The 14264-nt window shown below is 41.3% G+C and overlaps 1 protein-coding gene across 1 annotated transcript; it reads left to right on the forward strand.

Annotated features, from left to right (window-relative positions):
* Nucleotides 1–4417: 4417 nt before the first annotated feature.
* LOC147737827 (uncharacterized) lies at nt 4418–8924 on the forward strand. Its single transcript, XM_086946612.1, has one exon. It carries the CDS (start codon nt 4626–4628, stop codon nt 6240–6242), a length of 1617 nt encoding a protein of 538 aa, XP_086802738.1. The 5' UTR covers nt 4418–4625; the 3' UTR covers nt 6243–8924.
* Nucleotides 8925–14264: the final 5340 nt, after the last annotated feature.

The raw sequence follows: 14264 nt of genomic DNA on the forward strand, positions 1-14264 counted from the left end.
AAATTAGGTTAGCGAGCAGTGGTTGATCATTCCAAATTGGCTAGCGCTGTTTCGCTTGTTTCTGTACTACTTAGCGCTGCTTTAGGGAGTCTGTGGTATCTGGCACAATTCGAGCTGGTGAGCAAGTATCCAGTTCTTATAAGCCATCTTGGAGGACTGAGAAATACTAAAGAGAAGGCCAAACTATGCGGCAGGGTTGACTAAATTATGCACCTAGAAAAGACAAATTATGCAGGGTAATGTGTCATATTTTCTGATAGTGTTGATTTGTTATTTTGTCATTATTACTCTTATTAACACTGTCTGAGCATAGGTTGCAGCTCATTAGCTCCTAGTTTAACACCTGAACATTGCCATAAGCAAAAGAACGGTGACCAGTTACCCTTTGCAAAGGGCCTTCCACTGGGAGGGAACTCAGGTTGCTGTGCCTTACTTAACTTCTGAACCTTTTGAGCTGGAAATTACTTTTTATATAATGTGCAGATTTTGTAGCAGAAACTTGATTGTGTGATAAAAGCGGCAGATCTGTAATTATACAAAACACTCTGCTGCACAATTACATAATTCCTGTGGCCAGGTCTATAACGTTTGCCCCCGTCATAGACGTCAGGTCTCTCTTGAGTGACTAATGTCAGTATCTTCTGATATCCAATAAGCATTTATGATCCTGATGGACAAATAGTGACAAGTAGTTAGTACTGAAAAGAGGGCTGGTGGGTTAAAGGTAGTAGTTAATTGTGAGCGGTAGTGGATGTGGGTGAACGTTCGGGTTGCAAGGTGAATGCTTGGGGTGAAGGACTAAGTGAGTGGCCTGATCTGGACAAATCAAGTGCCAAATGTAGCTGACCCGATGCAGCACCGGTTGGAGGACCTAAATCTTTATTCTCCTTGTAATTGCTTCTTAAAGAGTTGTGAATCTATGTTGGTAAATTTTGTGAGTCGGAGGATTGAAAAAGCAACACAATAGGAACTTAAAGGCTAATTTTAGACTGCCTACAAATAATTAAGCCAAAACTTGACCATCTTTAACACTCTTGCACCATTATAAATAGGCTTTTCCTGGAACACGCAAATTGGATGGAGCTTGGTGGAGTAACCTCCAGAGTAAAACAAGCAATTGCAATGAAATAGGTCTTGCATTCACCCGGGTTTGAGCTATTGGCATTGTAAATGACAATGCCTTTTATTTATGTTTTGGATTTTAAAACATAAATCAAAGGCATTGTCATTTACAATACTAATAGCTTAAACTCCCACAAATGTGAGACCTATTGCATTGCAATAAAGGGCCTTCTCGACCGCTTATTAGATTGTAAATATTAGAGGAAGAGACCGGCCTGCGACGTCTTCAAAGTGATAAATAGTGCAGTGAAGAAGATGTGTAAGTGTTGTAAAGTATACAGACACGAAGTGAGAGTTACATATGATCCGAGCTTTAAACACTAACAAAGCGCTCCAACACCTTTCGCTCTGTGATTACACAGTCATGGCTCAGGACGATAAGCGGGGAGGGGGCGCTATTTCCTGCCCTCTCCGAGTGTGCAGTGTGGCATTGTGTAATGTCATTGCTATATTTGGCCTAATAAAAACACTCCAGCTGTAGTAGGGCCCTGGCTTCACCTCATGATGCAGGGTGGGCTGTGCTTTATGGCAGGTATGGAGGGAGGGATTGTCTCGGCCTCAGCTCTGGCTTCGTACAGTGCCCCTGCTATTACTAGTAAGCTAGAGGCGCTGAGGTGGTGGTATTGGAATTGGTGGTGCTTGTATTGGTGGAGGTGGTGGTATAGGTGGTGGTAGTGGTGGTATTGGTGATGGTGGTAGTGGTGGTATTGGCGGTGGTGGTATTGGTGGTGGTATTGGTGGAGGTGATGGTGGTGGTATTGTTGGTGGTGGTGGTACTGGTAGTTCATTGTGGTGATATTGGAGATGGTGGTAGTGTTAATAAAACAGGCTTTTGAAAACAACCCGTCAGGTGGCTTTAGTACAGATCACATGTAACACATATGTGCTGTTGTCAGCTTCAGCCCATTAGAACAGGATTATGTGCTACCTGGAATAATACCCATAGCTTAATTCGCTGATCATTTCTTAATCCATTTTAATTGGGTGGGGGGTGGTTGATACAGATACGAGGTAATGCTGGGTTAAAGTGATTGAAAGCAGGCACCCTTGTTACGGGGGCGGCCTCGCTGCTTAAAAAAACACAAGCGATTTCAGCTGAAGCAGTGCATGTCCGGCCTGCAGTAAGAGAAACTCAATGAAGTAGATAGTGCTTACAGATTAAATAACAGGTCCTGCGCAGCAACTAAAGTAAAAGGGCAGTCACCATGGGAAGGTACAAATGAAGACAAGGCCGTACTAAGGAGAGACTAATAAGCCTATTAACAAATCCGAAGGCAGCATTTATGATAGATAATGAAACAAGCCAACGAAAATAAGGGAGGAGAGTGGGCGTGGCTTCTCTCCCATACTCTACTACAGCAGTCTCACAGAGCGAGAATTGCATGCGCGCTGCCGCTAGGCTCGACCTAAAGAGTTTAAATTTGGTGCTGCTTGTGGAAATATTCTCCCCTCATGGCTCCCAAAGGAACTAAGCTACTCCCTCTACAGAAAGGTAGCAGCAGTAACTTGAATAATGATATTCACAAAGGGCATCAAAGCAGTGTAATTCAACGTAAGTAGGAGTTTTCTCCTACTGTGGGACCGACTTCTTGTGCTGCCCTCTTTGTATCGGAAACTTTAAGTTGAGGTCATTTTCTTATATTTAGAAGCCTCATGTGGTCGTCCTGGAACCAGAGTCACCTAGTTAATTCAGGAAAACACCATTTGACAGTGGCCAATTGGAGCATTTCTGTCAGTGAAGTTGGGTCAGCTTCTCCAGTATTTAAAGCCAATTATTCTGATGATCAGCCCTTTGTGGTGAGTTTTTTCCACAAACATGTGTCTCTATGCAAGCAACTCTGCAATAATAAAAGCAACTCTTGTTTGAGGAATAAAAATGATTCAGGTGTTTCATAGTATTTACTGGGATGAAGTCTTTATGGGAGACTGGAGGCGAAAGACCATAAGCTAGACCTCTGCTATTGGCTCAGATTTTAATAGCATGTTCGTAGGTGAGGTTCGTCTTCCATAGTCATCCAGGATTACAAGGGGAGAAATGTCTGTATGGGTTTTTTAAATGTTGTTTTCGGAATTTATTGAAATATTCTCACATAACAGCTCTGGTGGCGTAGGAGAGGACTGATTTGCCTTAGTATATTGTAGGTTGGGAGTGATATAAGATAGCTCAGTTTATGGATTTGAAGCACTGCTAATGTGCTCAGACAATTTATAAAATATTCATTGCTTTATGGAATAGTAGTTCATAAAGTCAATCAGAACCTGGCTTCCTTCAAACAGTGCTTCTAGTTATCTGTTGCTTGGGGTCTGAGTGAATGGAGGAACCCTTTGCGGGTTTAACTGGTCCTTGCAGTCAGTTGTCAAGTTAGGAGAGATAACTGGTGCTGGAGTTGATCTGAAAACCAATTAAGAGTAGTGTTCAAAGGTCACCGACCTAAAGAGGCTGTACCTCGAAACTGGGCTATTGTGATCTGGATTTATGAGTGTCAGCAGCGTCCTCCTAACCGGCAAGGACACTGTATTTTACTTTTAGGCTTCAACTGTGATATCAGACATCAGTATATGTTCTGCAGCTTTCCCCCCTCAGTGTCTCTCCCCTCTTTACAGTAGCTCCTTCCTCATCCCACGTTTCTGTCTTTTAGCCACCTGGCTGTGACAAACTCACAGACATTTGTTTCTCATTTACAGAATCAAGGAGCTGATGAACAGACCTAAAGGCCCCCTGCATCCAAATACTCCTGATCAGCATTACCAGAAGAAAAAACTGTATCCGTGTGAAGAGTCTGCAAAAACATCCACTTGGAAGCTTGATCTGTTCACACGCTATACAATACATTCTGGGGAAAAACAGTAAACTAGCTTAAGGAAGACCTTCATACAGAGCTCATCTTTAGGGACAGTTTGATGCTCCATACCATGAATAATCTTTATCAGTCTACGGAGTGAGAAATGTTTGCTTAGAGCTTGCATCGATATGATCCTCAGAGGTTTTGTTCTGGCAAGAAACCATATTTGTGTACAGAGTCGGAGAAAAGTGTCACTCAGAGCTCATATCTGTACATGCATCAGATGATCCATACGAGACTGAAGCATAGATGTGCGCAGAGTGTGACATCATTTTCATTGTAATATCAGCTTAGGGCAAGCATCAGAATATCCATACTCTGGAGAAACTATACCATTGTAAAGAGGATTAGAAGAGCTTGACTCACCAACAAAATCAGGTGACTTACCATAGGTAGCTTATATGGGAGACATCGTAGTGTACATACCTTGAGGAAAGCTGCAGTACGGGCTCTACGGGCTCTTTGTTACACAGGCATCAAAATGTTTGTTCTGAGTATATGTCATACCAGTGTATGGAATGTGGGAAAAGTTTCACTGAGATAAAGAGCATCAAAGAATTCATTGAGGTGAGAAATATCATCAGTGAGAAACACTTTGCTGTGCAGAGCACACTGTTACATCATAGGGTTTCACACCAGTATGGATTCTATCTGTACTGAATGAGGACAGGCTTCACTTGTAAGACAAATATGTTAAGTCACCAAAGAATCCTCACTGGTGAGAAACCCTGCTGGTGCACAGAATGTGGGGAACACTTCACTCTGACAAGCGCACTAATCACACATCAGATAATCCATACTGGTGAGAACCCCTACAAATGCACTGAATGTGGAAAAAGCTTCAGTGAGCAGCGTCGGCTGGTGAAGCATCGGAAAATCCATGCTGGTGAGAAACCCTTTCAATGTTTAGAATGTGGAAAAAGCTTCACTCAGGCATGTGCACTGCTTGTTCATCAGAGAATCCATACTGGTGAGAAACCCTATCAGTGTACCGAATGTGGGAGAAGCTTCAGTGTGAAGCACACCTTGAAGCAACATCAGAGACTCCATACTGGTGAAAAACCCTTTCAATGTACAGAATGTGGGAAAAGCTTCCCTCAAGCAAGTGCACTGCTTTATCATCAGAGAATCCATACTGGTGAGAAACCGTACCACTGTGCTGAATGTGGCAAAAGCTTCAGTGTAAAACACACCTTGGTGCAGCATCAGAGAATCCATACTGGTGAGAAACCCATTCAATGTACAGAATGTGGAAAACGCTTCTATATAAAGAGCACACTGTTATCACACCAGAGAATCCATACTGGTGAGAAACCCATTCAGTGTACAGAATGTGGGAAAAGCTTCACTCAAGCGAGCAACCTGCTAGTACATCAGAGAATTCATACTGGAGAGAAATCCAATCAATGTACAGAATGTGGGGAAAAGTTCACTCAGAAGGGAAGCCTTTTGGCACATCAGAGAATCCATACTGGTGAGAAACCGTACCACTGTGCTGAATGTGGCAAAAGCTTCAGTGTAAAGCACACCTTGGTGCGGCATCAGAGAATCCATACCGGTGAAAATCCCTATCAATGTACCAAATGTGGAGAGCGCTTCCGTATAAAGAGCATACTGCTGTCACACCAGAGAATCCATACTGGTGAGAAACCCATTCAGTGTACAGAATGTGGGAGAAGCTTCAGTATGACGTACAAGCTGGTGCAGCATCAGAAAATCCATACTGGCGAGAAACCCTACCACTGTGCTCATTGTGACAAAAGCTTCAGTGAGAAGTACACCTTGAAGCGGCATCAGAGAATCCATACTAGTGAGAAACCCTACCACTGTGCTGAATGTGACAAATGTTTCAGTGTGAAGTGGAACCTGGTGCAGCATCAGAGAATCCATGCAGGTGAGAAACCATTTCAGTGTACAGAGTGTGGAAAAGGCTTTAGTGTAAAGAGAAAACTATTGTCACATCAGAGAATCCATACTGGTGAGAATCCCTATCAATGTACAGAATGTGGGAAAGGCTATTTTCATAGATCCACTTTGTTGATACATCAGAGAACGCATACTGGTGAGAAACCCTTTCAGTGTACAGAATGTGGGAGAAGCTTCAGTGTGAAGTACAACCTGATGCAGCATCAGAGAATCCATACAGGTGAGAAACCCTTTCAATGTACAGAGTGTGGAAAAGGCTTCAGTGTAAAGAGAACACTGTTGTCACACCAGAGAATCCATACTGGTGACAACCATTTCCAAGTACAGAATGCAGAAAAAGCTTCACTCTGAAGAAAATGCTTTTGGTACATCAGAGAATCCATACTGGTGAAAACCCCACAACTGTACAGAATGTGGAAAACGATTTATTGAGAGCGGAGAACTGGTGAAGCATCAGAGTCCATACTGGTGAGAAACCATATCATTGTAGAAAGTGTGAGAAAAGATTCACTCTTATGAAAAATATGTTAAGCCATCAAAGAATCTACACTAAAAACCCTATTTTATTTTATTTAAATATTTTTATTGGGATTTCAGGTGCATTACAAAGAGACATAAAAAATTCATTTACACAAAACACTTTTCCTCTATGTCTACTATTGTATTTATCATCAATTGTATGTATTTGACCTTCTGCCTCAACCTTGTATATGTAGTGTTTTGCGTAAATGAATTTTTTATGTCTCTTTGTAATGCACCTGAAAACCCCTATTTGTGAGCAGAATGTGGAAAATGCTTCTATCTGAACAGCACACTGTTAAGATATCAATAATCCATACAGTGGAGAATCTGAATAAAGTTACAGATTGTAGGAAAAACTTCACTCAAAGGAAGGTCTGTTCCAGCATTGGAGGACACCTACTTAGTCAAAGGCGGATGTAGTGTGGGAAATGCGAGAGTAATTCACACTGCAGAGAAACCCTCTTTGGGCACAGCATTTGGGAAAAGTTTCACTCAGACAAGCAAACTGTTCACACATCAGATGATCCATACTGCTGAGAAACCCTACCACTGCACAGAATGTGATAAAAGCTGCAGTAAGAAGTGAAACCTAGTAACTTTGAAGAAACCATCTCTCCAAACTGAATTTAACATCCAGGAGATTCAGCGATGACAGTCTATGGGATTCCCTGACTGGCGTATTGCAACATAATAAGTCAAGCACATTTTGGAACATAATCTCTCCAAGCATGAGTGCAGTCAGGAAATTTGTTTCATGTCCAATCTCACATTACGATTGGCAATCTTACAAATAGGAGTTGTATAAAAATTGTTAGGTGTAGTAAAGTGATGGAACTTGAAATACTTGGACATTTTCAGAGTGGCCTCCTAAAAGAATAACAGTTACAACAACTAAGAAAGGCTGAAAATTGTCATGGTCAGGAAGCGAAGACTTCATGAAATGCACATATTTATTCTTAGTATGGTAGGATCTCTTGCTGCAGTTAAAGTTCATTGTAGGGCAGCTGCACTGCACTGAATCAATTGCTCTGCCGTAGGGCTTACGGTCAAATAACAGGAGGCGCTGGTGGTTGTAGCTGAAAATGGGGCCAATCCTGTGCCTGGACCTAGAGGCCTGTGGGGACAAAGACACAAGCTGTTGTGATCTCCAAGGAGGGGAAACGCCATTCACTCTCATCCACCTGTACTATTCTCGCCCCTCGTCTGCTGCAGGGGGGGTATTGATCCAGCTAATTAGTGGCAGAGATAGACAGTGACCAACCTCGGACCTCGCTTTGGGGAGGTAGTATGCTGTTTTTTGGGATGCCCAGGGGTGTCCTTATGCAAGTTCAAGTGCATTGCCCATTATCAATAACCTGGTTGATGTCTTTTTTGAGGTGGTGCAAGACAGAGATCCCTAGATAATCATTGTGATGTTTGCTAGTTTATCAGCCCTTCTCTTGTCAGTGGCATGAGCAATGTGACATCACTGCTGAGCATGAGAAGGGATTCAGGTCCTATCTATTTTTCCTATAGGCTGTCTCACCATGGCATATGGCGGAAAGCCATCGGAGATGGAGATTTGGTGATTGTTTTCTTGGCACACAATGCTATTCCCCACTTAAGGGAATATGGTGAGGTGAATGTATGGTGTGGCAGGGAGTGTGGTGGTGTGCCCATCTGTCATACCTTGTGGAGATCTGATCGAGGAGAGGGGCCTGCACCCTCCATAGGAGAGCTGGTCTTCAGTTAAAGTTTATATGAGACAATAGAGCCACAGAAGAGGATGGTGTGCTCGTCCCCCTTGTGTGTAGACTTCCTCATCCCCGACTTTGCGGTCAGCCATACCTTGCATTGGCTTTTTAGGTTGAGTAGCCACCCTTAGCCACCCTTATTGGCTTCAAAGTGAGGAGGATTTGTCGTAGTGGTCGAAGAGTGTGGGGCAAATTTGAAGAGAGGGGGCTCTGATGCGGCTTGTGGCCCTGTGAATGCTGTGGCATAATCCTTCTACTTTCAAGTGATAGACGTCAGTGTTATCAGAGTAGATTATTATTGATTGTTAAACAGGTGTTTTACAAATGGAGAAATTGCAAATGGCCACACAAATATTAAGGTCTAATGAGGTTTGCATCAAGTCTAAGGGAAAAGGAAAAATTCCCAAGCAATGTATACAGGATGTACAAGTCTCTCAGGTGAATAGGGAAGATGAATGTGTACGAAAGATACTAGATCTCCTTTACTAAGTTTCATAAGAAACTTTGTGTCCAAGCATTTCCTCTCAGCTAATGATGGAAAGACAATCCACCAAAGTATCCCAGTAAATACTCCAGCAAAAGCAAGTGGTGATTTAGGGGGACAAAACAGTATGGATATAATCGACTCGACAGGCTCAGGCTTCAGAACAGAAGTAGAAGCTGATGTTCGAAGCACATGAAATTTTTGTAGATGCCACACTAAGCTGCAATGAGTGGAGTATATGGTGAATACATCTCTCCCTCCTTATTCTCAACAGGTGAAACTATAAATCCAACAATGTCCTCTGCCTCATTGAGTGTAATATTGCTTAGCAAGGCACTCTAAAAAGAATTTTAGAAGTGCTGGTTGTACTAGATAAGAATCAACAGTACCAAATAAAAATCAACAGACCCACACATTTCAACAGCAAAATTACAAATTGTGAACATTTGCTGACTTCCTTCAATAAGACCAGTAAACAAGTCTCTAGAAAACTTGCATAATGTTTTGTCAGGAAATTTGGTAGAAGACCATGTTTCAGATGTCGATATTGCTTTAGATGACTTAACTAATAATTATTTAGGAAGAAATGGGACGGAACATATCTCTTACTGGCCAATGGTGGTTAGCTTGCACTTTCTAACAGTGGGTAACGGAACCTCTCCTCAAACTTTAATCTGTCCTATTTGTGAAATCAAAGGAAATTGCATCAGCAGGGGCACACAACATTGAAAAAAGGGCCTCTGTGCAAAAAGTGGCAGGCAAGAGAAGAATAAAGAATGGTTAATTCCAGCAGTTCTCTGTGCCATATTTTAAGTGGAGCTAATTTGGATACTTGTAAAATAATGTTTTAACTTGACTGGCTCTCCTTGCACTGTGTTATATAGATCTAAAATTATTTATTTTAATGTACTGAATTATGATTTATTTTGAACTTCCACTATGCTATAGATCTCTAAAACGTACCAAAGACTTATTTTCCTAAACTACGTTCATACTGAATGAATGTACTTATTTATATTTGAGGTATTTGTCGAATGGGAGTGAATTGGTTCCATAAGAAGTACTTTTGAAATATTATTTTAAGTTTACTAAAACCGCAGATTAATCTGTAATTTTGAACAGGTATTATTAATGCCTAAATTCAATACATACCATTAATAGAAATGTGGTGTGAATCTGTATTATCAATGACAGATGCCCCTGTACATGATTACATTCTCATTTCCTAGAATGAACTAAAATGTAGGTGTTAATTTTGGGATCATTCAGAGTAATTAATACAATAGCATTGTTTAAAAAAAATTAATAAATATTTAATTTGTTGAGTAATTTGTTTTATGGTATGGATAAATTAATGTTTATCATAAGCAACTGTCATTACAATAAATGTTTCTAATTTAACAGCCGTGAAAAAGCCTTTTTGTTGTGAAACAGTTGTTGGCTGTGGTAGTATCAAAGTAAACATTACATTCACATGTGTGAATATTATGAAAAGGAAGAGTTGAAATAGTGTCATTGTCTTCAATCTTTGACTTGAAGAGACAATTGGAACAATAAAGAGATTAAGACATGGACGACTGACAACGTGTTATACTGCACTCTTTTAAATGTATACCATGTTATCCTCCTACAGGAGATTTAGCTCATATCATATCAATATGTAAACTCAGCCATGTTAGGTGATACAGTTGATTATGTGGAGACCTGTTAACGTTTATATACACACGAAAAATAAGAAAGGTAAGAAGGCTAGAAAGTATAAGTATTTGGGCACAAATATCAGTGGTTGAAATTCAGGTAAAACAAAACCGAACTGAAATGTTACTCTTAGCTGATGTATATCTCCATAAGGATATAAAGTCAGTTGTATAATATCCCTCTCACTAACTATTCAGCTGTTGCATCCTCAATTGAGTCCAGCATTATCTGTGATTGGTTGAGCAGAAGTGGCTTAATCAGCTTAAATGGCCGCTCTGCCCATGTTAATCCAGCTAGTTCGACTTTTAGGTTTGCACTCATCACTATTCAGTTGACTGCGATACATTTAACCTATGTTGTCATTTTAATATAATGCATTGTGAAGGAAGTGGTTTGGGGTTTTACAAGGACCACTTATATTAAAGGAATCATTTTTAACAGAAAAGGTTATATTTCTGAATGTGTTTCTTGTCTGTATTTATTTTTGAAAGCAGAAAAATACAGAATATTGTGCTTTTCGTGAGTGACATTTGACACTGCCCTGTATGAATTCCAAGCCAACATCTGAATGCAAAAACAGCACAGGAGTCAAAAAACAGGATGGGATTTCCTTAAATGTAGGCATATGCTAACATATATTTCTATATATTTCTATATATTGGTAATATTTACATGTGGGTGTAGTGTTCTGCTATAATGACTGCTTAATTTGCTCAAAGGCAACAGGCATTAAAGTATGAGTGCATATTTATCAGTAAAATAAATGTGGAAATACACCATGTTAAGACTCCATATATTATTAAAAAGTGAAATAAATATGCATAAATACCAATAGGATGGCTGAATTTTTTTTTCTTTTTTTTTGTCCTCATTCCACCAAAAGCTGTGCAAATAAACTTTCTCAACCCATTCCATCGTGAGCGCCCTAGGGCTGATGTTCTTGCGATAGCCTGGGCTGTCCCGCCCTGCCCCTTTATTCCGAGGCATGGTGTAATCATAGGACTAGAAGGGCCTTAGACCAGCCTCATTTCTCTTCCCCATTCTACCAAAGGGCCCCACACTGTGCTATTTACATTTTGTGCCAATCCGGATTCTAAACGCGCAGTGCTCAGTACCGCCGGTAACCAACTTTCATACAAAGGTGGGCTGGGGTCGTTCCATAATTTACAAATCTCTCTACGTGCAATTAAAACAAGACTGAGAAATAACCCCACTTGTGCCCCCTTAATAAACTGACAAGATCCGTATCGAACCCCAAAAAAACTCTAGCTATATTCAAGCTTACTTGCACCTTAAAAATGCCCTCCAGGGCCTTCTCCACCATAGACCAAAAAGGGCCCAATATAGGGCAGTCATAAACAACATGTATGTCGTCTGCTTCGACTAACCCACATCTTGAGCAACATGGGGAGGGGATTTACAACTTTCGCAATCTTTTTTGGTGTGTAGTATAGCCTGTCAATGGTAAATAAATGATTTTTCTTCAGGGAGGCTGATCTAACATATTTATACAAAAAATGGAGAGATATATCGTATAGAGCCATTGATATATCTTCCAACCTAGAGGTATTCCAGATTTGATACATTGGGGGGGCTTCCGATTCCTCCTCCTCCAGCATTTTTCCATACCAGAGTCCCACTTCCCTCTTCATTGGACTAGGGGATTGGAGAGCAGACTCAACATCCCAGTTTCCACCTATGTTGTCTCTCTCAGCGGTAAACCAGGAGCCGATCTGAATGTACTTGAATCTAGAGAAGGAGTCCCCGATCTTTAACCTCAAAACCTCCCATGGTAAAACCCCACTCTGATGTTACTATTTCCGACCACGTTGTTATCCCTGCTTTCCTAATAGGAAGAGAGAGACTATCATCAAAACAAGACGGCAAACCCGGGGAATCCAAGATTGGGGCAAGATCTGAGTAATACTTTATACCCCATCTCTCCTTAACTCTGAGCCATACTAAAATTGCATGTTTCAGTACCTTTAGATGCACCTTTTTGTAAAATTTTGGCGCACCGAATTTATAAAGGAACCCAGGACCCCACCCTCTTGTTCAACCATTGTGTTCAATACCCGCCCCCAGTTGGAATCATCGGGACTGGTAAGGAGACATCGGATGTTTTTCAGTTGGAAGGCAAAGGAGTACCAGTGGATGTCAGGAAGCGTAAGCCCCCCTTCATCAATCTTCTTTTTAGCTTTTTCCAAGAGATCCTAGAGTTTTTATTTGCCCATATAAAGCTGCCTATTTTCCCCCGAATTTTAGCCAAAGATTTATATGGAAAAGTCAATGGAATCATATTAAATAGGTATGGCAGCTTCGGCAAGATTACCATTTTGACCAGATTTACCCGGCCATAGATTGTGAGCTGAAGGTCCTGCCATCTCAGCAGAAGATGATCAATGTCATTTGCCACCTTCTTTATGTTGGTCTGTGTTAAGATGTTAAGATCCGGTGTTATTATTATACCCAGGTATCTAAACTGACTACTTTCAGCTCCCTCCCAATTGTCTAACCCCCAGCACATTATTTCGGTTTTTGAGTTATTGATCATGTACCCAGAGTATTGGGCAAAATATTTCATTATCTCTTCCACTCTGGGAAAAACCTCAACCGGGTTACCAGTATAAACTAGCAAATCATCAGCATATAATGCCAACTTGCAGCTAAAGTTTCCAACCCTGAAGCGTGTAACCCGATCATCCAGCCGCAACGCTTGCGCTAGAGGCTCAATTTATTTATTTATGGAATTTTTATTGGGCATACAAATACCCGAAGGTGTCTCGGCGCATATGTAGGCTAGCGGGACCGAAACAAACAAAATTCACTGGTTAAACAACCATGTCTTCAAGAGCCTACGGAAGCTCATCAAGTTGGGGGCGTTTTTGATAGTGAGTGGCAGAAGATTCCAGAGCTTTGGCGTAGCAACCAGAAAACGTCTGTCTCCCCAAGTTGCTGTTCTTGTGCGGGGTACCGGTAGGAGGCAGGTGTTGGCAGATCTCAGCAGCCTTTTAGGGGTGTACAACTGAAATGCATCGATCAGAAACTTGGGTCCGACTCCATGCACTGCCTTATAGGCAATGCAGAGGGCCTTGAATTTAATTCGGCTCTCTACTCTAAGCCAATGAAGCTGGCGAATGGCGAGAGTAGTAGGCTGGCGGCGAGGAATGTCTAAGAGAATTCTAGCAGCCGCGTTCTGTATAGACTGTAGCTTAGACAGAACGAGTTTCTGAGAGTTGAGAAATAGGGCATTTCCGTAATCAATTTTGGAAAACACCAAGGTGGTAACTAGGGTCTTCCCAGCTGAGATGGGGAGATAAGGCAGCATGTAGAGGTCGAATAGGAGGGGCGAGATGGGTTACCCCTGTCTAGTTCCTCTCCTTACACTAACACGTGGTGTCAATAAGCCGTTTAATAGGATTACAGCAGATGCACCTTCGTAGCAGTCCCTCATTGTCTTAATAAAGGTTACCAATAGTTTTGACCGTGCACAGCCACAAAAGTCAAACCACATTCGAATGTGTCTCGTGCTCCAAAGAATGACTCCCCGCTCAGGAGAAAAAACACTATAACTAGAAAGTAGCACCAACACACTCGTGTCTCCTTGGGCACAGATTTGGTGCTGCGTGCTGCAGCTAATTTCAACCTTGAAGTTGTAATAAAACAATCAATGTTCCATTTTTTTTCTTTATCAACCGTAAGTGATATTATTCATCATTTACTACATCCAGGTAAGTTGGCAATATATTTTTTCACTCCTGGATATCCATACAACGTGTATACTTTTCATCTTTTCATTCCCAATGCATTTAGGCTACTGCCTTCATCTGGGGAATATCTATTGGAAAACATATAATATAAATCACTAATGCGAATATGTCACTGCAAAGTATCCACCACCTAATGAGCATTGCCATGTAAGTAATCTGAAAAACA

Source organism: Lissotriton vulgaris, chromosome 1_1 (assembly GCF_964263255.1).
Source record: "Lissotriton vulgaris chromosome 1_1, aLisVul1.2, whole genome shotgun sequence".
NCBI classification, from domain to species: domain Eukaryota; kingdom Metazoa; phylum Chordata; class Amphibia; order Caudata; family Salamandridae; genus Lissotriton; species Lissotriton vulgaris.

Coding starts and splice junctions, on each gene's coding strand:
- LOC147737827 (XM_086946612.1), top strand. CDS start 4,626: ATGAGGACAGGCTTCACTTGTAAGACAAATATGTTAAGTCACCAAAGA.